The sequence below is a fragment of the Sinohyriopsis cumingii genome, chromosome 18 (genome assembly GCF_028554795.1).
Source record: "Sinohyriopsis cumingii isolate HCF-2022 chromosome 18, ASM2855479v2, whole genome shotgun sequence".
NCBI lineage: Eukaryota > Metazoa > Mollusca > Bivalvia > Unionida > Unionidae > Sinohyriopsis > Sinohyriopsis cumingii.
The window spans coordinates 64,782,510-64,809,567 of NC_142978.1; the positions used below are offsets into that span (position 1 = coordinate 64,782,510).

Consider the following 27,058-nt stretch of genomic DNA (forward strand, 5'->3'; position numbering starts at 1 on the left):
TTAGCGTTTATAACAAATTTATTATTGAATCATCCAAATATAGTAAGAGAATATTTTATACAAGATTGTAATATGATGTTAAGAGTAAGACGATATAGGCGGTTTATATCAACATTACGTCATTTATAATTCATCCCACCATACGTCGCGAGTTTTGTCCTGTCTGTAACTCGGTAAATTTTCAGGTTAGCGTCATTAGATGTATTTAAGTGTACCTAATTAGTTTTAAATAATTCGTGTGAAACGAATTAGGTACCTGAAATTATTTAAAAACATTCTGAGGTGAGGCATGTGGATACGTTGGGTGAAGTGGGTGGGTGAGTGGGGAGGCGCATGCGATAGTCATTTTCCTGTCTTAGACCAGTAACTGTGATAAGATAGATTAGACGTTTTCGGACTTGAACTATCATCGTTCGGCATCAAACAAAAGTGTTCAGTGTTTTTGTACATAGTCATGGATTCACATTAGGTTAACAGCCATTCTTATGTAACAAGTCCAGGGTATAACGCAGTCCTGGGTAGCATGTCCGGGTTAACAGGCAGTGTGGAAGATCGTAGCTGACCTGTGCCAACTAAGATGGAACGATGTCCTGGGAACCTCGACGACGTCTTACCCTGATTTCGACAATGGCGTACAGTAACGTGGCAACCGCCAGGAGTATAATTGCAATATAAAGTTTTGATGACACACAGAGAAAATTGCCATAGACGAACGTGATGGTGAACCCAATGGCCTTCCATGTATGATAATTCGCAAAGGCAGATTCCTTCTTTTCGGAGAACAGAAAGGCGATCAGAGCTGAAAAGTAAAGAAAAAAAAGTGACCGTTAAATAAATCTATGCGATAGTATATTATTACAGAATGGAGAAAACAACTATGAGCCTTGAATACCGCTGCAGTACGGTAGCAAACTCGCTATGCATGTTCACGGTCCTCGTTCCGTGCCGGCTTCAGAACATAAGGTCTCCCTTTTTAAAGAAACAGGCTTTCTGCAACACCCGACGTTACACAAATTAATCACAAAGATTCAACTCAAAAGTTCTGATTGGTCATTAATTTTAATACTTTCCAAACATAAGTCAAAATTTTAAGTGCAGTCCGATATTAAATATACGATTCTGAGCTAATTCTTGTACCCTGCCTAGAAAAAAATCTCGAATTCAAAGTTCAGCATATGAGATGTCAGAATTTTGAGCTGAGTCTGAATATGAGAGTGACAGTTTTAGTAATTTCATAACCTGGATATCAGATGTACTTCAACTCCCATATCCGATCAACGAGATATATGTGTCGTCGACAGTCTGTGATACTAAGTGTTTGACTGTGTTGTAGAATCCACGTATACAATATATAAATCAATTTTAAAGACTATATTGCTGGGAGAGGAAGTCTAGGCAAAAGGTATACATGGTGTCAAGTACGAACATCATAAACTGCTAAGGAATGTTCGAAGGTATCTGATATGTAGATAGAATGGAATCTTTGATGTAGCATACTCAGTGTCTGCAACATTATTGTAGTTAAAGGGTACTGCATGGAAACGACTGTTAAGAAAAGTTTTATTCGAGTTCACTGAGTTGTCGAGTGCTTCTTTGTGTTAAAAGTGGTCTTGACGTGATCATCTCATACACATGTCTAGGTGTTGCACTATTGTTGCATCCAAAATTTTCGAGAAAATGAGGAATTTAAATTTTATATACACCTTGCCTGGATAACAGTTTTACTGTTGGCAATACACCTTGACTGGATGATAGTTTTACTGTAGGCAATACATTTGATAGGATGACAGTAGTCTTCTGTAGTCAATCCACCTAGATTGGATGAAAGTTCTACTGTTATTACACACAGATTGGGCGATAGTTCTACTGTAGTAAATACACCTAGATTGGATGACAGTTCTACTGTAGTCAATACACCTAGATTGGATGAAAGTTTTACTGTTGGCATTACACCTAGATTTGATGCTAGTTCTACTGTTGGCAATACACCTTGGTTGGATGATAGTTTTACTGTAGGCAATACACCTGGTCTGGACTATAGTTCTACTGTAAGCAATAAACCTTGATTGAATAACAGTTCTACCGTAGGCAATACACCTGGACTGGATGATAGTTCTACTGTAGGCAATACACCGTGATTGGATGACAGTGCTACTGTAGGCAATACACCTGGATTGGATGACAGTGCTACTGTGTGCAGTACACATTGATTGGATGACAGTTCTACTGTAGGCAATACAACTGGATTGGATGACAGTGCTCCTGTGTGCAGTACACCTTGATTGGATGACAGTGCTACTATAGACAGTACACCTTGATTGGATGACAGTGCTACTATAGACAGTACACCTTGATTGGATGACAGTGCTACTATAGACAGTACACCTTGATTGGATGACAGTGCTACTATAGACAGTACACCTTGATTGGATGACAGTGCTACTATAGACAGTACACCTTGATTTGATGACAGTGCTACTATAGGCAATCCGACATATGTTAAATCCCTCCGAACTTTTATGGACTGAGATATTGTGGCAATAATATATGCATATAGTAAGCAAGTAAAAATGTTTAACTTGTGCAAATAAATCATTAAAAATAGAAAACGTGAATAACTCACAAATCAAAACTAATGGGCAGTGGATATCTCACAAATCAACACTAATGGACTGTGGGGGTACTCACAATCAACACTAATGGACAATGACGATGTCTCAAATCAACACTAATGAACAGTGAGTATAATGTAAATGTTATGACATGGCATTCTTACCATTTGACTGAGTTTGCCAGACTCCTTCCGAGGCACCCCATATGACGGCAATGATGAATATGTAACTTTGCTCGGCTAGCGATGGATCAAAATAAAACAGAGATATGAAAATGGCCATATTAATAGCTGCGGCCATTCCAAAGAGAACATATCTGCCGCTGTACTCGGCGAGACGGCTGAAGAGTAAAGCAAATACTGTGGTAGAGCCACCGTATGCCGCCATGATGAAACCGATCTGCTGGATGCCGAATGGACAGCTGATATAGGACTGTAAAAAGCAAGAATATATTTAAATTTTAACCAATGTCATTGACGTCAACGTACAAAATTGTATATCCTAGACGGCCTAGATCTCTACGTGAGGTGAAAATATTTATCTGGAAGATGAAACGGAAGCGAAAATAGTCAATGTTTTGAGGACTATTATATTAAAGTAATGTGATAGCAAACGCTTTTGAATGATTACAGTTTTCACATTAAGGATTTAGAATAGACTTGGGAATCCCAACTTACATATCTTAACACTAATTATTATGGTTTTCATAAATATTAATATAGATTCCACTTGCACACTTTATTTGAACTGAATTATGAATCTGAAATTTGAATCTGAAATGGATCTATTTTTTAAAGGTTTCATGTTCGTTAGTTCAGGATGCCATTGTAACATTGGATCAAATCGAGTAATAAGGAAAGATTAACTCTAGCGTAAAACACATACTAAAATTTTACAAGCACATATTTTCCAATTTTCAATAGAATGGTTTAGCTGAAACAAACAACAACAAAAATATATGTGAAGACTACTTTTTAGAAAACGACTGTGGACCTATGTCCAAACTGCAATCCCCATCCCCTCCAGTCTCCTGCAAAATGTAAATATTAGACTGAGGATTTAGAGATCAAATTTCAATGGTAAATCTTTTATCAAACTGCATACGTAAAATAAATATTTTTGTTAAACGAATGTGACCTTTTAAACCCCAAAGTAGCATGCTATGACACGTAATAAAACAAACCTTTCGTTTTGCTCACTATACTCATAAGAAACAACGATTTTCCGAACTGACTGTCCGACATGTATTGATATTGTCATCCTTAGCAAAACAATTTTCACAACATAAACTTTTACATGAGTAAAGAGGCCAGACGTGATGGATTATATTGGTATACGTGCTAAAAATGTAGACGAAACGTAACATTACAAGGATAGCTTACCTTGGTGAAATCAGTCCATAAAATAGCCTGTTCCATCGCCATGAATATAATTAGTGGAACAAGAAGTAAAAGGTCAAGGTCGCCCAAGGCTTTGCCACATGAAATGAAAGATTGCTTTACACTGCCTTGATTGCCATCGTCCACTGATTGATTTAATGGTGGCAGAAGAAACGCAGAAATGAGTAAACCTATGACGTCACAAACCAGAAACACACCAAGTAATGTGTATACAATATATCTCTCGGGTTCCACAATCCGAGAAGAATTCGTAACTACTGGGCAATCATCCTTTCCACACAACGTATTATTAGTTTTATTATAAGCTCCTTGATGTAGAACGAGAGACGATATTATGTTGCCTGTAATTTGCGTGGTTTCGTACATGCAGAAGAAAATTCCGTTGTAAATACTCAGAATGGCGTGGTGATCTTTGTATGTTCTTTGCGCGTAGGAATACGCTTTGTGTGCTATATACACGCTTTGCCCTGTCCACATAGGCCCAGCAGTTATTCCCAACAGAACTGATGAAGGAACAAGAGTGACGAACGTTGGATAAAAATTAGTTGCAGTGTATATAACATGGCAGATGAAAGACGCAATAATGCACCATTTAACACCTATGATACGTATGATCGCAGGTGCAAGAATACCGGACACAATAATCATGGCGTAAAGGCAAGAAAGAGAGATCATTCCAAGTCCATCCACTTGGTTCAGACTACTCTGAAGGTTCTGAATTGCAAGATAGGCCGTAAATATGAACGTGAAGGAAAGGGATAAAATCACTGTACCAAACAATTCGTTTCCTCTGCAACATCTCTCTTTTGTTGTATTCTCCATTTTATTTGTTTGACACATTATGCACAGCTTAGATTCCACGAAGTTTTGAAACAATTCGTTTTTCAGTTATTTGCCACAAGCTGTGGAGATGATGTTTTCCTTTGCTGTGAATCAAATTGTGTTGTACTGTATATGTCTACCGGCTTCTTTTGTCGTTGACCTCAAACTGAAATTTTAAAGGAAATAAAATGAAATAAATATATATGTTATTCTTACTGTAGCGCTAAAATATCTAGATCGACGACAGTTGTTGTTATTTCTCGGAAAATACCTATAATTTTATCAATTTATTTACATTACTCCAACCCAGTACAAAACCGTACGAACTTTCAGCTGTTACGTGATTGAAAATTTGATGATAGTTACTCACAAACTTGGAAGGTGTATTACCAGTCTTGTTGATAAGCTTTACCAGTGTACGCATCTAAGATATAATCTGGTATAACCATTTGTCGAACAAATGCAATACATTTTTTAAGGATTAATTTTATTACGACTAAAATGGAAGTGGGAGTGAAACAACCAGGGTAATAATTCCTTAATTAGTAAACATGGTGTTTCTAATGGTGAGCATTAGTTTCGCCGAACTCTTAATTCTTTAAATTCTGAATGAAGTAAATTGGTCCTAACAGAATGTTATGATGGAAATAAATATTTTGTTTCATCAGCTGTCATTCTGGTGCACGGGACTTTGCATTTGTACCACATACGTTCACGCTCTTGTGGCTCTTTCTTTACACGTTAATAAATCTCTGACGCCGCCTTCCAATTGTCTAGTATAGGAGACATGCGCAAAGTGCACCCTGTTTTAGGTCCGTCAGTGCCCATAATGCGCATTAAAATGATTACTAGAAAATCCCAGAATTTTGAGATCAGGTAATTATAGACAATTAGAACGAGAGGACAACAATCAAACCTTGTCTATAATTAACATGCTCATTATCTTGTTCGTAATATTCTAAGAAACACTGTTATCCTTTGATTTATAAAGTGATAGGACGATTCTGAGGACGTCAAACTAAGATAAATTAAATTTGTAGGTTAATTTGGAAGACAATGACTTACATAGAAAAAGAATGTTTTCATAAAGAATGTTTCTGAAGAAAAAATGTACTACCTCATTTTGACTAAAGAGAAACCACTTGTATCAGATACTTGAACTGCAAAGTATGTTTTTCAAGAATTTGAAAAATATTGAACCACTCAATTTTCACTAAAGAAGAACCATTTGGTAACTGAAATTTTGGCAGCTGGTACGGTTATCATGTATTTTTCACTTGCTTGATGTTCCTCGTTGGGTTGGTACTTGTCACCTGCTTGGTGTTTCCTACTGGCTTTATGTTTCTCTAGACGATCACACGGTTCACCAAAGTCTAAACGTGTGCAGGTACATGGATCAAGAGTTTCATCAGGAACATAAAACACAACGGTTCATAGTGCTTTTCGTGTATTTTGGCAGACTTATAAACTTCAAAAAGAATGTCTGATAAACATTTGAACTGAAAAATTGTGTTTGTTCACTGTGTAATCAGTTTTTTAATTTTTGTTTTATACGCCCAAATAGACACTTTGACATTACAAAATCGCACATGTCAAACAAGCTGGCGCCGACCTAATCACGTAATTTGACATTTGAATTGGTAAACACTGAGCACATAACGTTACATACATCAGCTATTGACGTAACTCATAAGAACAGTTAATATGCATGAAATTCAACTTCTCCAAACATTTAAAGCACGAAATTCAATCTCAAGCTGTAAGTAAAATTATTTTTATCAACTGTAATTTCATATCAAATAAAACGGAACTGTCCGAATTTTCGTCACCTTAGTAAATCCGTTTGCTTGCTTTCCAACAGCGATAGTCGTGCATTCACTTGTCAGGAAGACGAGCAAACGCTGTCTAAATTACGTGATCGGAACGTTTCCGAAACAGGTTGTGGAAGCTGAAAGTTTGAGTGAGCGAGATTAAAAATAAATTATTATCATTAGCATCTTTGATAGTCTTCGTTAGCATATTCAGTAATGTTTGGAAATGTTCCTCCTTGTTAAAATAGACAAGTTATTGACATCTTCGATACTTGTGGCAGTGCGCAGATCATGGGCGACCAATTTCGACAGTGGCAGACATATAATTGAGAGCCGACTCTAAGGCCTTACACCGGTTTTAGAGTACATACGTCATTTTGTAAGATATAAACTTGACTTCGCTGGCATATCGTCCCTGCAGATGTTTGAGCTAAAACACAACCAGGGACATAGATCATGTCAGGGTGCAATTAGATCCTTCCACCCCTTTATAAAGTTTCTATGATGAAGCAAACTATATCTCGTTTTCTCACAGACGAACGAAATTCGATCTTCACTGCTAAACTATCCTCTAATCCACATAATTCTTAAGCCACACTATCAAACTTTGTACGCTCAGAACTATTTTTATTCCACCTTTTTTAATAGTATTGTGTGGAGAAAAAAAAATAGAGTAAATAAAGTTAAAACGAAAATAATCTTCTCAGACTGGGAAATATAATTTTGAATTCTGAAAACTTGTTTTATCGTGGAAAAGTAGTAGAAACTATAAAACAAATCTTGAATTATCTTTGTCTTTTTCAGTAATGGTGAATTTCAAAAGCTCAACAGACTTGCAGAAAAGCACTTAAAATTGTTAATTTACACTTTGAAAAAAGCTTACATTAAACTCAAGAGAATGTATGGAATTATTTCACAAATACATTACTTCTTTTCTTTCGCGTATTTGAAGTTTGAGGATTTCCTAGTACTAATGTCATTGAGAGTGTATACTTTAATTTTCTGAAATATGTGTTGAATGTAAACAATATGTCAACATCAAATGATATTGTGTATGTGGAACTTGATCTCTTGTCTATAAAATGTAAAATACTTGATATTATTATATGCTCAATTTTCCCCGTTAACTTTACATTGTTAGAATCGTTCAATATTCCCCGATACTGAACGCGCGCAACAATACACATATAGCATTCACGTGAATAAAGGAACTACTTTCTAAACAAACAATGAGGCAGACGCCAGCACTTTTGATTTGTAAACAAATCATGTACACTGGCGTAAGAGGCTCTTTACGTTGTGGTTGTTGAAATTTGTTTCTGAATGAAGTAAAACATGTTTCGTGGACTGCAAAAAAACAGCTGTTTTGGCACATTCCGCGTTGATACAATGTTACGGATTTAGGATAGCTACATTATATAAAAGACTGAAGATTAGGTCCTTACAAATAACATACAAGTGACAAGGCATATAGTGTCTTCCTTATCTGGTGATAAGAATGGCAAAATAAAATTTACTTACAGTTTTACATCCTGAATTTCCTCCAAATGTTTTTCTTAATTCTGCAAATCCAAATTACATGAGCCTTGTCATAGGTTTTCAATCTGTATTACACATTTCGAAATTTTGCTGTAATTTTGATGATAAGTGCAATTGCATCCTCCTTACTGCACTCAAAATGAAATAAGCATTAAATTCCATAGCGTCTTTTTGATAATTGCAATTGAAAGACTTCATATTTTCCCCACGTTATGATTTCAAACATTCAGTGACAGAAACAGAAACACATTTCCAGACGTAAACACGCTTCTCCAGCGCCACTTCAATCCGATGTATTTCATGTATAATTTGCACAGATGAATCCAGTCCAAAATCACAAACTTTCGTCGAATCGGAACAAAATGCCAAAATATATTCATTCCAGATCAAATGGAAAAGTTGTTGCAATGTGCATTCATTCACAATATGACTGCAAATTTCCTTTTTAACTAGACACGCCATTTTCTTTCGAAAGTTGTGTCGAGCGCGTTACTAAGTTCAAATTTATCTGGGCGGAGTTATGTGCGCATTAATAATGATGTCATTGTGTAATGACAAATCTGCGCTTGTGTATTTAGTTTGGAATACGGCATTCATTCATTTACGTTGTTTCTTGTAGTGTATTTTGTTTATATAATTAACCCTTAGGTAGAATGAAAGAAATGAGCATATAATAAAAAGGTTACTGCATTTATATGGGAAAATATGAACTTGTTTTGTCGGAAGGATATACTGAACTCACAAGTTCGTGCAGTATTCCATCGCAAAACTCGTTCATATTTTCCCATACAAATGCAGTAACCTATAAATATTGGATCATAAAGGTTCAAAAGTAACACGTAGCTGGAGAATAATAGTAACCACACTACATATAGTACTGCAGTTAAAGTCACAAAATAACATCTCTAACTGGTTATGACTGCTGAAACACTATTTAAATATGTTTAGTTTTCTAGATGTGTGCAATGGAAATACCCTGATTCAGCGGATGCTTAAGTCCTGATTAATGTGTCTAACTAAGACTGAGATAAATCTATAGTAGTCCTGTCCACAATGTTGTTTTATAGATCTATAAGAGCAAGCAAAAACCTTAGATATGCTTATTGAGAGACCAAAAGGAGGTTGACGATTAATATCACTTCTGACTGGTTTTTAATTTGTGTTATTTCCGGACAAATCTCTCAGTGTAAGTTATGGTTGGTACCAACGATCTGTGATAAAGTGAGTGAATGTGTAAACGCGGTAAACTACTCGTAAGAAATAATTATATGTAATTTAGTCAAACATGTACTGTAAGTTTTTGAAATTTAAAGGCATTTTATGCAATCTGATTCCATTCTCAGCGTAAAGTCTCAGTACTATTGGAAGCGAATTATGTTTTATTATTGAGCAAGTATTGATATATTTTACCCATATTCACGATCAGTTTGTGTTGTATTCAATAAGTATGGAATATTTAAATGTACATAAAGAATCTGAATCTAAATCTGACAAAAACAACCAATGTCATCCGATTTTGTTCACTGCACCTGACAACAGGTCTTGTTGGTGAATTGACAACCGGTCTTGTTCATTGCAACTTATAAACGGTCTTGTTCAGTGCATATGAGAAACAGTGATCTTCAGCCTAATTGTCAAAATGTTTATCGTAGCTTGTCAATCATTTATTTTACAAGCATTCGTATAGTTGCAAGTAACGTTTTAACTTGTAAAAGTTTGGAGTAAACGTCAAACAATCAACACACAGGTTACAAAATCGACAAATATATGTGTACTAATGAATTAATTCTACACAGACGTTAGTGGGTTTTGAAAGGAAACTTTCGTTGAAACATTTGTCAATAAAATTAATTTATTCTCAAACCAAATTAAAAAGCTTTGGTACAAATATATGCGTGTTATTGGATGATAAAGCACAAAAATATTAAAGGAGGACGACCGAGTCACACTATTCTCTATGTCCACCACAAGTGGATGTCCGAGTGCGAGGATGATCGCTTTCCACATGGCAACCAGCTGTCGTTACGTTAGCAGCAGGGGGGGGGCGAATCCGACATTTTGTCCAAACGTCATTTGGTTTAATTGTTACTTTCTGCACTCAGCGGATCCGGTGTCGTCAGCGCCCGGTAAAAAAAAAACGACGTCGTCGTCGTTGTCATCGTCGAGGGGCCAAATCGACAATTGTCCGGACGTCATTTGGTTTAATTAATGCCTTCTGCGCGCCGATCCTAGCGTCGTCAGCGTTCGGTAAACACATCGACGACCGCGTCGATGTCATCGCCCCCCCCCCCCCCCCGCTGCTAAGTGGTTATTTACAATTTAACCGAATATTTGGTCAAGTCCGATACGATATCGTGTCCGAGGGTCATGTAAATTTATCGTTACAAATCCATGTGGGGTCGACTGAGCATGACTAAAAAAGTTTCGAAAAACATTAAAGTCCATGTCACCGCCGCACCATGTCTGCCAAATATTTCGTAGCGTGTGTGTATCAACGCCGTTGAATACAGCAAGAATATTACAGTTGTCTCTGATTACTTTTGGAATCTGAGTGTATCGTTGAGTGACATATATCACGTCAGTGTTTTTATGCCTGCCTCTGGAAAATATCCTAGCTGGGTTTTTTTGATTGTCTAACATAACATCATCATACACGACTAGATTGTTAACGTCGCCATCAATATCATCAATACCTGGTGCATCATTGATATCTGTAATAAACTCGATGACATTTTTTTAGCGATCGCTGATGCATTCTCGTTGAAATCTTTCAACACCTCGTAGCATCGTTGATCATCTACGCTAGGGGCGATTAAATACAACTTATCCCACTTCATCCATCTCATTATTAAATTAAGTAACAATTGCGTCTTGCCGGATCCAGATGGTCCGATGATAATCATCCGGATCGAGTTTGGTAACGCTGCAACATGCTTAACTGGTTCTCTTGTTTTAGTCGCTGAAAAGTCAATTATATTCATGTCTCTATACATAAATTATGGATCTATATTGTGTGAAGTGTAGAGTACGTACTGGCACAAATGATATGACAACCGCTACAACAAAAAATAACAGATCGGCGCTTACTGGTAAGTGTGTACAATGCGGTACAAAGAAATTTAGATTTATTTCTATTAAACCCGGAGATGTTTTAAAAAAAAGCGAGGAGGTGATATTGCAGCCAAGTTATCAAAACTCCCCGGAACCCCGTGGGCAAAGTATCCAGGAGAAAAACACCTCCCAGGATATAGCTACTGTGGCCCCGGAACACGATTAGATATCAGACTCGATGATCAAAATCAGCCCAAACCCGGTGAGTATCTAATAAACGCTATCGATAAGGCGTGTCATGCTCATGATGTTGCTTACTACAAAAGTAGCGATCTGCAACAGCGTCATATCGTGGACGTAAAATTAATTCACGCGCTAAATGCTATTCCTGATAAATCCGTCAAAGAAAAATTGGCCTCATGGTTGGTAAAATCGGCTATGAAAGGTAAATTAATGATTGGAAGCGGAGCTTCTCGCGCTGGTAATTGAAAACGCTAGCGTTTATAATAACAACATGGAATCCATCTATTATTCTCCGAGAGGATACTGGAAGGGGAAGGCCGCAATTGGTAAGCTTGCAAGCGCTGCAAAAGTAACGAGGGCCACCGCGGCTAATTGGTTATCCAGACAGGCTATATGGCAAATTTATCTACCACCGCCTAAACAAATCAACTTCTCGCGCTTTGATGTCAGCGTACCTAATGAAGTTCATCAGGCTGATATACTATTTCTGCCGCATGACAACGGTTACAAATACGCGCTAACCGTAGTTGATGTTGCGAGTCGATACAAACAAGCGGAGCCGTTAAAAACAAAGTCAGCAACTGAAGTGGCCAATGCGTTTGAGCGGATTTATCGAAGAGGTCCTCTGCGCTGGCCAAATCTATTACAAGTTGATCCCGGTAGTGAATTTCGCGGCGCTGTTTTATCAACGCTGAAACACCATAGCGTCGCGGTACGACGAGGTCATACTGCGCTACATCGTGATCAGGCAATTGTTGAACGATTCAATCGGACTGTTGCTGAACGGTTATTTGGATATCAATACGCGAAGGAATTCATCCAAGAAAAACGATCTCGTGAACGGGTCAAAAGGTTGCCAGGCGTAATAGCAGCGTTAAATGACGAGATTACCCGAGCAATCAACATGAAGCCCAGCGACGCGATTAAATACGAGTATATACCCGGAAGATCAAAAATAGATAGCGTTTCCAAGCCGATTCTCGGCGACGTCACTGTTAGATATCTATACGAACCAGGAGAGCTTGAAGGCGGTAAAAAAAGAGCTACTGATCCTATCTGGAGTGTTACCACACATAACATATCAACGATAACACGATCAACTGGTAGACCACCGATTTATAGACTGGATTCAACTGCCCCACAGCGGGGGTTTACACGCGAGCAACTACAAGTGATACCTGACGATACTCAATTGCCCCCGCGTGGTCTTAACTAGCGCCGTTGCGTCTATTGCACTCAAGACATGTCAACCTCACATTGGTTTTGACATGACCGAGACTGTTATCGATCCTGTCCACGGTAAATTGGCGAGTGTCTTTATCCGAATAACGCCAGCGCATTACACAATTACAACTCGCGCAGTGATTATTCTGTTGTTGTCGTAACGCAATTATTAATTCGGCATCAATATCAAAACGCCGCTGTTTTTTTTTATCCTGTTGGCGGTAACCCGAGAGTTTTCTATCGATGACACTTGCATCGATGGTGACTTCGTCGGTGACTCCGTCAGTGACTCCGTCAATAACAATTCTTCGAAGCTGATTTATCCTTCGTACTCGGGACACTGCAAGATAGACTAGATTCGACCATTCGATGCGATTATCAACCATCCAAACAATTGTGTCGGTGATGGTTAGTCCCTGCGAGGAATGTATTGTTGTTGCGTATCCTAGCGTCCACGGGGATTTATCAGCACGTAGCGCGTCCTCAACGACGCTGATATCAACGAGCACAATATCATTCAGCACGAGAATTTGTTTTTTTGTCCCTGACGCTGTCGGGGCCGGGATTTCAACTTCAATGTTCTGCCGCCGTGTATCCGGGGGTCTATAACATAACGGCACTGGACGCGTTGGAAACTTTTCCTTATGCAACGTAAACAACTTCCGCTGAAGTGTGTCTCTGACTATCTTTCTGCTCGCTACAATCAAATCGTTTGGTTTCCATGTTTCCCAGAATTCATTTAACGGCGTTTCCGGAATCACCTCGCGGATTATTTCACATTGAATTCTATCCGGCTGTAATCTGATTAATTTTTTAACCTCGCGCAGTTGTTCATCAAGTGCTCGGTAATCAGTATCGGTTTCTTCATAATAGTCCACAAAACCCTTTAACCAATCATGTGGACCCTCGCCGACAAATGGTGGTGGTTGGCCATGGTCGCCACACATGATTACCGCTGTATTCGCGAGCAGCAACCAATCAAGAAACATTTGTAAAACATCTAACGAAACAGTACATATCTCATCCCAGATGATAACCTCGGGAATAAATTTTTCCCCCATTCGATCAGGAGTCCACTCACCGCCGCTGTATCGAAAAAAGCTGTGATAAGTAACGGCGTCAACATTTCGTTGTTTAATCTCTCGCGCTAGTCTATGGGTCGGTGTAAGCACGATTATACTTGCCCGCGTTCGAAATAATTCAATTGCCCGAGTCGTCTTTCCTGACCCGCCACAGCCGCTTAAATAAACTGTTTTGTGTCTACAAATTGGATCAGAACACGGTGGTGCATTAGACCATTCTGACAATTTATCACCGCGTAGGTAATTGTTTTCAACGGTGACATCTGCTGACGGGGAATAATCGCGTCGTATTTCATTTTTAATTCTCCATGTACCCCAACTCTCGTCCGGACTAGTAAACTCGGCTACGTTTTCCTTGTACTTTACGTCAACATAAAACGAATCAACGGCTACTCTAACCGCGGTGTCGGGAAATTTATTTATCATCGAGAATAAATTTATGCAAGCATAACCCAGCATAGACGCCCTCAAATGCGGGTATGCTGGGCTGTCTCCATCGCTGTAGGTAACAACTGTACCCAACCTTGTTCCATTGGACAAGAAAGCTGTTTCGCAGTTCACGTATCTATTTTTCGCCACTGCGTCCTTAATTACGAAATCATATTCCGCGTCATCTATAATCAGCCGTGAGCAATATCGTTTGTAGTCGCAGTTTTTTCCACCTTGTGTGAACTTACCAATTATTCTTCTACCGAGATCTTTTGCCTCGTGGTTTCGTTGGTTGAATATCCTCCTGGACCATTCGATGATATATTCCTCGTCGGCATCGATGTGTTTTCTGGATTCGTCAATTATGCTATCTAGACGCTCCGGTTCTGGTAACCAGACTTCAGTCTGCGCTCGGTATGATATAATCGCGTCACTGACAATCAACGAAACTAGCATTTTACAATCAATCATATACCGTAGCAGCGCTATTGGCAGCCACTTCTTTTCAGCCATGTGTCTACCGATCCAAATATAGCAACAGCGATGAAGTCCTGCCGCGAACTCAAATGATACTATGCGTGCGAATCCGGTTAAATCAAAATCAGGCAGTGGTCCATTAATAGCAACACGAGTCATTTCATGTCTGGGGTGTCCAAATCGTCTAAAGTACTCAGCGGCGGATCCATACCCGAGAAAACTCGCTGGATAACAGGCATCCATATCAACGGAAATCATAGCGTCGCGGTTGTATTCAGTGTTCCATAGTCCACCGTGATAATATTCCAAACAACTGGATTGTACATCCGGTAGAAATTCCTTGCGCGTTGGACTCCACGCATTTTTCTTTGCTGCAACATGAGCCGCAACCGATGGAATCGTAAAACAATTTGTTAGCAGTTGTTCATCATGCTCTTCAAATTCCATGGCGGTTTTTTTCATCTTATTGTGAAACGCTTCAGTGCGATATAATTCACCGTTTGGTCTTACAAACTGATCAAAGGTATCAGCGCTGCGAAGTAACCACATTGATACAGGGTCGTTTTTACACAAGTAGGCAATAGCATCAAATAGTTTCCTCTCCGCGAGAAAACTATCCTGTATAAATTCTTCGGGTATATACTTTACTGTTCTATCCCGTGGAAATATTGTGATCGCGGGCGTCCATGCGTGTTCGTTATGATCAATAATTTTGATTGGGGCCCCATTTGATTTGTACTTTGATTCGTGTAATACTTCACCGGTTATCGTTGTAACGGTTATTGGAAATCTCAACGACGTTTCTAATCTCGCTATGTCGCTGATGGTTGCTCCACGCTCTTTTACGGTTAGTTCCCACTGGTTGATTTTGCTACGTCGTAAATCAGTCAATTTGTTTCCTCGACATGCATTTGTAAAATGCTCTATTATTCGTTCTGCTACACAATTTATCCCCGTTGACTGTTTCATTGGTTTCAGTTTTCGGATATCAGGTTTCTTATTTAACGGGTATATTCCATAAACAACTGCTGTTTCAGGATACGCTCGTTCATAGTATGGTCTGTCAATTCCGGTTAACAACCCCGGCTTGGAGTCGCGGCTGACAATGACTGTTTTCTTGTCGCTGAGAACTGGTTCAAATTTATCACGTATGATCCAATTACCTGATTCCACCCGGACAATGAATTTTACTCTGAAGAAATACTTGCTGGAGCCAAGTTGTGATATTATCGTTGCTGCGCGGTTGTCGTTCATGGTAGCATTAGCAACACCATCAATTCGAAATGTTGACCAACTATGAGATGCACCATCACGCTTGAATTCATTGATACAATCGCGTATTTTATTCAACAGGGTTCTATCGTTTATTAACGCTTTTGGTGTGTCCTTGAGGACTCTATCGAGATTGAACTTAATATTTTTCCAGGGCTTAATTGCTGCTAATCTCTCGAACTCATCCATATAATTAAAACAAGTATTTAAATGAAAGAATATAGTATAATGAATCACTGCAAATGGTTGATGATTGGGTCGACAACCCCGTGCAATAAATCATGTAGAGGTGAATTCTGCGGGTATCATTTACAAAGCGTTCGTAATGGTTCTCTTGGCCCCCTCCCGTGCTTGGTTTGTCACGTTGGTGTAAGAGGAAAATCGCAGTTGTGTATTAATTGTGGCGGAAAGCGATACAGGGAACTAAAACGCTATTATGACAAGCGAATTAAAAACGCCGTCATTGACCCCACCGCTGACTCCGTCATCAAAACCCCCCAAGACTACGTTAAAAGGTTTATAATTAAACCAAATAATGAATTAGACAAGTAGTATTATTATACAAATGGGCCAGGAGTTCAGACCTCACCCTGTGCTCGTTAATTACGAGGCATCTCACGACGGTGTTGTTAGAAATTGTAGACTAAAAAAACCAGTTGGATGGAAAAATAATCAGGGGTATTTGATGTTTACTGCTGGAGGAAAAAAATATCTCTGTCACAGAATCATCTATGAATGTTTCCACGGATTGATCAAAGATAGTCTCGTTATTGATCACATTGATGGATGCCCTCAAAATAACATACTGTGTAATCTGCAAGCTATCTCTCAGAGTGAAAACAGTAAAAAAGGCCAGACTGGTAAATACCCAAAGAAAGCAAAACCCGTAAGGTCATTTAATACAATAACTCACGAGGAAAAAACTTTTCACTCCATGAATGCGGCAGGAAAATATTTTGATATTTCTATGCCCGCAGTACGATTTGTTGCAGAACGAGTATATCAAACAGCGATCTCAAAAAAGACCGGACACAAAATTCGATTTTCGTATATAGATACGAAGTCACCGTGACAAGGTCACGTCTGTTTCAAAGAAAACGAATTGTTAAACACCTCGGGATTGATTCGCGGGGTTTCATTTTTTTTTATTTAAAAACAAGATGTTCTATAAGAATAATGAATATCGAAGACATCAATAATATATTAGCCGAGATTTCAAAATTAAAAAATCAAGGAATTGAATTATCTGATGGTCTCGACAGTGAAAAAATATTATCCGATTATGAGATTATTAACGAACAATCGAAACGGGGGTGTTTTACCCTGGCCCGCGAGTACTTTTTTATAAAACGATTACAACATACGATTAATGAAAACTTGTACCACAATGACGCAAATGCATTCATTGGACTATTCACTGCCGTTGAAATAATACGAAAAAAACTCGGACGTGTTTATGAACGACGCCGGGAGATTTCTAGTAAGATCAAAAACATTAGAAGGATTATAGACGAAAACTCCGTGGAGCCCCCGATGGTACACTCGGCGGGAAATTATAAATTGCGGAGCAATTGCAATAATGGTAGGCGAATCACTTACTACTCGGCTAGCCAGAGAGCGGCTAGCAGCGCTTAAAAAGTTCATACCGTTACGAGACAGGGTCCGAGAACAACTTCAAACGCGGCAGCAACTACAAACCGATTTTACTGTTGGAAGCGAACAACTCTTTGCCCCGGTAACTAAAGCGACCAAAGATGTTACGGCGGCAACTGTACCCGTCCTCGATGCGCTTGAAAAGATAGCGGCAGAGACAAAACAAACAAAAAGGTCTTTAGAAACACTCCCTGCAAAAATAGCGGCTGCTACAACACGGAGGTCACCACCACTCGCTATAATGGACCCACAAGAACCTTATGTTACAATGGCCGACGAAGAAGAACTAGATGCTACCGCAAGAGAACCAGAAGAAGAAATACCGGAAGAAATACCGGAAGAAATACCGGAAGAAAAAGAGAAAAGGGGGAATATACCCCGTAATGTACCCAAGAAGAGCACAATAGATCAAATTAGAGGCTTCAGCAGCAGGGAAGAATTAATTGATTTTACTGCCTCTAATTTTGCTAAGAGCATACGAGATAAGGAGCATATCAATAGCGGTTACGAGAAAAATATAAAGACGTTAAAGGATTGGACAAGAATAGTGTATTTAGCGAGTAAACACGAGAATGCATTACCACATCGTGGTAATCCCGATTACGACGCATTCCACAACGAAGTTGAAAAAAGGGTAAAACTAAAAAAAGGAAAAGGATACTCTGTTGGTAAAGAATCCTACGGCGTTACCTGTCCTAACAGTGTTCTCAGTGATATATCACGGCTAGAGGTACTAATCGGAGGAAAACGAGCCGGAAATAACTCTCCGGAAATAATCAATGAGGCCGCTGATATTTGCAAGCGGTTATTTACGGGCGGTATCATGGATATTAGTGCGTATCGAACGCTCATAGACGAGTTAGTGGATGATTAAAAAAATTATAAAATTGTCGTTTTTGTTAATTTTTGGTCGTTTTTTAGTCGTTTTTGGTCGTTTTTTAGTAGTTTTTGGTCGGTTTTTACGGGTGAAAACCCCAGGAAATCATTTAGAGAAAATCGATGTTTTTGCTGAAAAATCGAAAAAAAACGACTATAGGCAACAAAAAACGACCAAAAATGACTAAAAATCAAGAAAAAACCAGAAAAAAACCGGATTTTTATCGAGGGCAAAAACCCAAGGAAATTTTGATAAATTTATTCCGGTTTTTGATAGAATTTATGATTCGGTGGGAAGGGAAGGGGGTGATCAATCACTGGTGATCACAATCACTGGTGATCACAGTCACTAATTGAAAAACTGATGTTTTTATAATAAAGATGATCATACACTACAACCATGATAAACCAGTACTCGTCCACGTGGTAAACTCGCGATTGCCTGTTTACCGCGCGTACTATGGAGATGGTCTCGATAATACCATTGCGGGGTTATTTACAAGAATGGCTCCAAAAGTAGCGCCGTTAGCCAAACAATTAGGAATGAAGGCTATTGATGTTATTCGTGATAAGGGTATTAGTGCTATTGGAGATGTTGCCGGAAAGGCGCTTTCTGCAGCAAAGGACAAACTAATGTCGTTGGTGAGAAGAAAAAAAACAAAAACCACCGGTGATGCCATCAACGACGGTGATGCCTGCAAATGTCAGTAAAGTAATAAATAACGCCGTGGAAGAAAAATTAGAGTCGTTGGCGGCTCAGTCATCCACCAACGCGCCCATGAACGCAATAGCGGGGGAGTGGTCTTAAACAGAATTCAAAGAATTTACGACGAAAAAATCGCAATTGAAAACATCGACATGAATAATAATAGAAATGTTTGCGCGAACCGCTGATCCCGCGTTTGATATAGATGCCCCAGTGCGCAGGGATGATTCTGTCCGCGATTATCAATTTTATTCCTATCAACCACCACAAGCCGACCTACGATCGCGAATTGAACTTCAAGTCCAAGATACCAGTAAATACTTTCTGCCGTGTGAAGCGTTTATCGAAATTGAGGGAGAACTCGTGACAAATGCTGCCGATAATGCACCATACGCAGATGAAGATCGTGTTCGAGTTGGCTTCGTCAACAACGGTATCATGGCGTTATTTGAGAGCGCCAGATATCTTATTGACGGGCGAGAAATTGAATCAATAGAACGCGAGGTTGATGTTGCAACAACGATAATTGGGTTAGCGAGATACTCGGATGATTACACAAGATTGGCGGGGCCATCTATGATGTTCGCAAAGGACTCCTCCGATAACGCTGATCATCTTCAGTATGTTAACGTGCTGACGAAAGAAAATACCGCAGTTGACCAGGCTGAAGCAGCCAATCCAGATCGCAGAGCAAAACCAGGCGCTGATTTCACTGTTATAAAAAGTCTTAACGATAATTACAATATGGGATTCGCAGCACGAGTAACAATGTTGCAAAGACCACGCCGAAAGTTTTCATGCGCGATTCCACTCCATCACATATTTGGATTCTGCAGAAATGTTAGAAAAGTTATCTATGGGGCTAAGCATACAATCGCGCTGACGCGAAGGGGCGATGATAACAATGCAATATGGCGTGCTGCTGGCGTCGCTGCCGGTAAGGTTGTTTTAACTAAAATGGCATTGTGGATGCCGGTGCTGACTCCATCAGTTACCACGGAAGCACGATTGTTAGCATTTATGGAACAGGGAGGGAAATCGTTGTTGAGTTGGCCAGCGGTAACAACTGATGCTAAAGAGGATAACGTCGCCGATACGTTTACATGGCACTTGGCATCAAAACAAGGCGTTTCGGCCCCGCGTCATATTTTTATAGCGCTACAGAATAGGGAACGATTGGGTAATCAAGAACGCAGCCATATGATATTTGATCAATTAGGAGTCAAGGATGTTTCGCTGAGAATAAACGGACAACAGGAACCATCCGAGGATATACAGCTTAATTACGGCGACAACCATATCGCACGTGTGTATCATCGATTGCTGTCATATATGGGTCGTGATCAAAACGTCGACACTGGTTTGCAAATATCACAATCTGATTTTAAAAAGCTGTATCCGATTTATTATTTTTCGTTGGAACATCTTGATTTAACGAGACAATCCGTCGTTGATATACACTTTAGAGCTCGTATAGCCCCGGGTGGTGTTAATTACAGAGCGGTTGCTGTCATTCTCAGCGATAAATCAATGCTGTTGGAAGGTGTTGGCGGACGAATGAGAATCATTGATGCGCCAGTGGAAAACATGTAATTGAAAGCACAAACGCGTTTACAATAAATGTCGTATAGTGTCGTCAGTGTAGAGTTGACTGATGGTCAAGTCAAGAAATTACGATCAAAGTCGGCTAAACAATGCGGGACCACAATAACGCTGAAGCCGTCGCAGATGGCGGGTGGTAATCATAAGATATCGTTGACGGCGCGTCAAATAAAACATTTCAATAATGCGATGAAGAATAAAAAGGGTGTTCAGATAGATTTCTCGGCCGCAGCGATTAAAAACATGGAAAAGACCGGTGGGATATTTCCGCTGTTAGCTGCGATTCCAGCGTTGATTGCCGCGGCCGCACCAGCAGTGGCTAAGGCGGCTGCGTTGGGGGCCGTTGGTACCGCGGCGGGAATGGCACTGAAAAAGGCAACCGGGAAAGGCTATAAAAAGAAACGATCCGTGGCCGGAAAGGGTCTAAGACTACCGGGAACCCCGTATTCATGGTACTCGGGAAAGGGTCTAAGACTACCGGGAACCGTTTATTAACTCAAGAGTCTATGACTCCTATGTCTAATTTTGATTTAATAGACGCCGCAAACGCGCTAGCGATAAAAAACTTCAGAGGTGTTTTTATGAGGGATCAATTACCGGCGGCACCAAGGAATATTGAAACAGGCATAATTAACCTCGATGGGTCCTCCGGAGCGGAAACTCATTGGGTTGCATACGTGATTGATCCGCGCGCGATCGTCTATTTTGATTCATACGGGTTAGCCCCGCCGAACGAGTTCATGCGGTATATCCGGGCGTGTTCAGCCCGGGCGTGTTCAGCCCGGGTTTTTTATTCCACGCTGCCAACACAGCGATTAAGCGACCCACCGATATGTGGCCGTGAGGTATTGAACGTACACGCGGCGATTTCATCATCGCGGAAACCACCTCATGTGGTTGTAAACGAATACACTAGTGGGGTCGTAGAGGCCCGGCGGGTTAATTAAAAACACCGTTTTTTTTACAATAACGATGATTGATATTTGGGGACGACCGGTTTCGGCGCTGAAAGAATCCACAAAAACGCCCGCCACCGATGACATAAAAAAACTAATCGAGGATGAAATCGCCGATACGTTGAATTTAACAAGTGTTGACCCAGGTGAAATAGTTGTATTTCAAGACCGCCAGGGTAAATTGAAATCCAGTAATGTGTCGCTGGATGACGTTTTAACACGACAGCGTGATGCCGCCGAGAACGCTATCGCGCTGTATACCAGCGATGGACGACTCAAACCGGGTGAACATCTGTCGACGGTGACGGATAGGGTAACATTAGTCCAAGACGGTTTTACAAGGTTAGATAGATCGGTGACCGAACTCAACGCGCAGGTGAAAAAATCTGTCACCGATATACAACTCACTACCGCTAGTTTTTTTGGGACACCGACGGTAACCGAACCGAATCTTGCGGGGATAAAAACTACTATTTCGGAGTTTACAACGCTGTCGGGCCAATTTTACACGTTACGAAAAAATGTTAACAGGATCGATGACAACTTTGATAAATTCTTTGGTAAAAAAAAATACCAAGCTGGATGAGATTACAACAACTATAAATGATATCACTGCGTATGGACAGGAAATAAAAACAATCAAAACTGATGTTGAAGCGAACAAAAAAAAATGTAGACGCGTATGGAGGGGAAATAAGAACAATCAAAACTGATGTTGCAGCGAACAAAGGGAATATAGACGCGTATAGAGGGGAAATAAGAACAATCAAAACTGATGTTGCAGCGAACAAGGGGAATATAGACGCGAATACAGGGGAAATAGGAACGATCAAAACTGATGTTGCAACGAACAAAAGAAATATAGACGCGAATACAGGGGAAATAGGAACGATCAAAACTGATGTTGCAGCGAACAAAAAAAGTATAGACGCGTATGGAGGGGAAATAAAAACAATCAAAACTGATGTTGCAGCGAACAAAAGAAATATAGACGCGCATACAGGGGAAATAGGAACGATCAAAACTGATGTTGCAGCGAACAAAAGAAATATAGACGCGCATACAGGGGAAATAGGAACGATCAAAACTGATATTGTAGCGAACAAAAAAAGTATAGACGTGCATGAACAGAGAATAGGAACGATCAAAACTGATATTGTAGCGAACAAGAATAATATAGACGCGCATGGATGGAGAATAGAAACAGTCAAAACTGATGTTGCAGCGAACAAAAGGAATATAGACGCGAATACAGGGGAAATAGAAACAGTCAAAACTGATGTTGCAGCGAACAAAAAAAGTATAGACGCGAATACAGGGGAAATAGAAACAGTCAAAACTGATGTTGCAGCGAACAAAAAAAGTATAGACGTGTATGGAGGGGAAATAGGAACGATCAAAACTGATGTTGCAGCGAACAAAAAAAGTATAACCGAGAATACACAGGAAATAAATACACTCATTACTAAGGTTGCAGCGAACAAAAAAAATGTAGACGCGTATGGAGGGGAAATAAGTACACTCATTACTAAGGTTGCAGCGAACAAAAAAAATGTAGACGCGTATGGAGGGGAAATAAATACACTCATTACTAAGGTTACAGCGAACAAGAATAATATAGACGCGAGTCGGCGGGAAATAGAAATAATCAAAACTGATGTTGAAGCGATTAAAGACGGACTACCGAGAGTAGCAGAGCAATTCGAAAAAATAAAAACCCCTCATGAGAACATCATCAACACAGTATACACAATTCGGCATGGATCATTCGATTGGACTCCTACACAGAATACAGTAAATATTACCGCAACTGTTAAGGGCATTTATCGATTGACACTGGTTTCAATGATGCAGTTTAATATATTATCGTCGAGTTCATTCGGGTTTAACAATACAATATCAACAATTATAGACAGGAACGCAACTGAACAGTTTACAATTTATGCCGTTGATAGAAATTTAGCCCAGGCAAACATCACATGGTATGTGGAATTTGTAGCGAATCTAATTAATTAAAAACACTAGCTCTTTTAAAATAAAAATGACCACCAAGGTAATTGAATCAGAGGTATCACCGACGTCACATCAATATCGATTCGATACCGCAAAAGAATTCTCCGCGAGCTTAAAAACGCTTTCCGAACAATACCGCGCAAAAATAAAAAAATACCGCCGAAGAATAACCGCCATCGACGTGGCCGTGTACTCGGTGTCCGGTATAGTAGCTGGTGCCGGTGTCATTTCATCCACAATGACCATGATGGCCCCGATCACCGTTTCAATCGCTATCTCCGCGGCAACAACAATTGCTGGAGTCGCCAACGCAATCACCAGAAAGATATCATCGTGTTCTCAGAAAAAACTCGACGAGTATACAGTAAAACATCAAATAGTATCCGACGCGTACTCGAAATTATCCGGGTTGATCTCGTTGTCGATTGATAATTTGTTCATATCCGATGTTGAATTCTCCACGATGGTCCAGTTGTATAGCTCCGCGATGTCAAAAATCGAGGATTTTCAACTGGAAGCCGGAACCACTTCAATGGCTTAAAACAAGATTCGGTGTCAAAATTAAACACTAAAAACAACGAATAATAATAATGTCGCTGAACCCCGAAGGGTTTCAATTACTTCAGCGGATCGCGGAGAACACCACTCCGGTACAAACAAATATGATATCGATAACGTCAACGAAGCCAGAATTCAGTGTGAACTTCCCGTCGCCGGTTCCAGTGAAGGAAATAGCGCTGGCAAAATTGCGAGTATATCACAGTTGGCCTAATATTCGAGCGGACGCATTTAACGGACAACAACCTAATAACTCGCTGGTTTTTGCATGGACAAATAAGCCCGATGGGACCCCAGACTGGAAGGAGGTTACAATACCAACTGGGTCATACCAAATAGAACAAATCAATGAAGAATTTCAACGCAGGATAAAATCGATCACAGGAAAAGAATCAAAAATCGCTATTACGGTTCATGAACCGACGTTATCGTCAACGATTGAAATAAGCACACCGGGGTATATGGTTGATATCTATAACAGTTCAATAAGAACCATACTAGGATGGCCTAAGAATCCACCTCATGAAATCGCCGCGGACGAGCAATCGTATCATGAGATTACCCCCCGGCATCAAGATAATTTGTCTATTATGAAAAGCACGTTATTGCCCAGTTGGTTTATATTTCAAAACAGAAATACCATGCAATGGTATTTTCAGCATGAGAAAACTTCTGAATCATCCGTCGTGATCACAGTTAGTTTAAATGATATCATTGATATGTTTGCCGAGATTAATCGTATTTGCCAATCACAACTAGAACAGCTACGGAAAACAAAAGCACAAAAACACGTTGAGGTGTTAAATCAACTTATATCAGACATGGAATATATCAATGAACGAATCGTTAAAACAATATCCGATAGCAGCGATGATAATAAACAAAAATTCCTAACCGAGTATAATATCACAGAAGCCGATTTACCCGATTTCAAGTTTCCAGGATACAACGCGCCAGAACTAAGAAAGTCTCTTAATGATTTTCTCAGTCCATCAACTATCCTCAGACACGATAACGGAGATGGTGGTAGGCATATTGCCCCGTACAACGTAAATATCGCATCGGTGATATCAATCAATCTAGTGTGCGATGTTATCGAAGGGAGTTACCAGGTGAATACCAAGCAATCAAATCAGGCTCAACAGGGGTATATCCTTTATTCATTCTCACCAACAGCCCCTCCGGGATTCTTAATCGTTGAGAGTCCGATTAATCCGGTCTATATGCGATGCCATAATCGGTTTTTAACGAGAATTAATTTCAGACTTACCGATCAGTCAAATAACCTAATTGATCTACAAGAGGAGGAGTTAGTGATCACTCTGTTTGTAAGATCATAGCAGCAGGGGGGGCGATGACATCGACGCGGTCGTCGATGTGTTTACCGAACGCTGACGACGCTAGGATCGGCGCGCAGAAGGCATTAATTAAACCAAATGACGTCCGGACAATTGTCGATTTGGCCCCTCGACGATGACAACGACGACGACGTCGTTTTTTTTTTACCGGGCGCTGACGACACCGGATCCGCTGAGTGCAGAAAGTAACAATTAAACCAAATGACGTTTGGACAAAATGTCGGATTCGCCCCCCCCCCCCCTGCTGCTACGTTTTGTGCCCATTTGAAGACTTATGAGTTTTCACACATTTTGAACGTTGGACACATACAAGGGTTATAATGAAGCAAAATCGTCTCACGACTCCACTAAAAATAATTATGCTCAACTTTCCGCAATCATATATCTTCTCCATCAATGTAGTTGTGACGACCGCCAAACATTTGGTGTTACAAGTATAAACACAATATGCTTGACAATTTAGATAACACCAATGTAACCCATTTCAAGTAGTTCCTAATGGACAGAAAATTGCTACCATTCATACACTACAGATACAAACCAGTCGTACACCGCCAAATTAAGGCTGTCCCTAGCACGTGTTTAAGTCATGTTATCGGTGAATTTGTTTGTATGCGATACCATACAATTACATGAAGAAAATAATCCTCGCTGTTCGCACAATAATAGATAATCGTATGATATTTGTAAGTGATAAAACAATAATTTTACCTAACAAACGTGTCATTAGCAATGTTATAAAGTATATTCTTCTTTCAGCAAGAATTACGCGAAATCTGTTCAACTTTTACTTCTTTTCTTGCATTGTTCAGTTCTTTGGCCCAGTAAATAGCTTAACCGTGTAGAACATTAAATATCTTTATATCTATTCGTCTTTGCATGTTCCATATCTAAAATATTCCATATGTCTAAAAAGGCCAATGGTGCTTACTAGCTAATTTTCAATCATTACCTGTTCGTACCCTGGGGTGTGCACCATCAAGATTGAAAGTCCGCTTTCCGAAATCTTGCCAACAAAGATCCTATTAGCTCTGTTTCCGTGATTTTGTTGTTGTTGGCTGTTAAGGAGATAATTCGAGCTACATAAAAAAAAAAACTCCACGAAAGCAGGTTATCGTCTGCTCCACACAGCCGACATTTTATATCGTCTTATTCTTGTCCGAGACAGTTCCGTTTCCCAGTTTTCCAAAAGTGCATCAAATGCCTTTTTATAATGTTCATTTTTTGTTTGTTTTGTAACTTACATAAAACCCGTCGAGAAGCATTAACACTGCGAGTTTCACGCGGTAGATTAGACTGATATGAGAAGCAGGCATAGAGTCTCTTTAACTGCCTGTATCTATAATATGAACATACAAGATGTAGTCTAAACTA

The 27,058-nt window shown here is 39.8% G+C and overlaps 1 protein-coding gene across 2 annotated transcripts; it reads right to left on the reverse strand.

Moving 5' to 3' along the window:
- Positions 1 to 27,058, reverse strand: LOC149776807 (N-acetylglucosamine transporter UNC93A-like). Of its 2 annotated transcripts, none has more exons than XM_089941506.1 (4): positions 26,637 to 27,058; positions 3,995 to 5,000; positions 2,777 to 3,044; positions 1 to 799 (listed from the first exon to the last, which is right to left on the reverse strand). In XM_089941506.1, exons 2-4 carry the CDS (start codon positions 4,850 to 4,852, stop codon positions 573 to 575), a joined length of 1,353 nt encoding a protein of 450 aa, XP_089797632.1. In that variant the 5' UTR covers positions 4,853 to 5,000; positions 26,637 to 27,058; the 3' UTR covers positions 1 to 572. The 2 variants fall into 2 exon arrangements, with proteins under 2 accessions (XP_089797632.1, XP_089797633.1); XM_089941507.1 differs by lacking the exon at positions 26,637 to 27,058 and adding an exon at positions 8,167 to 8,560.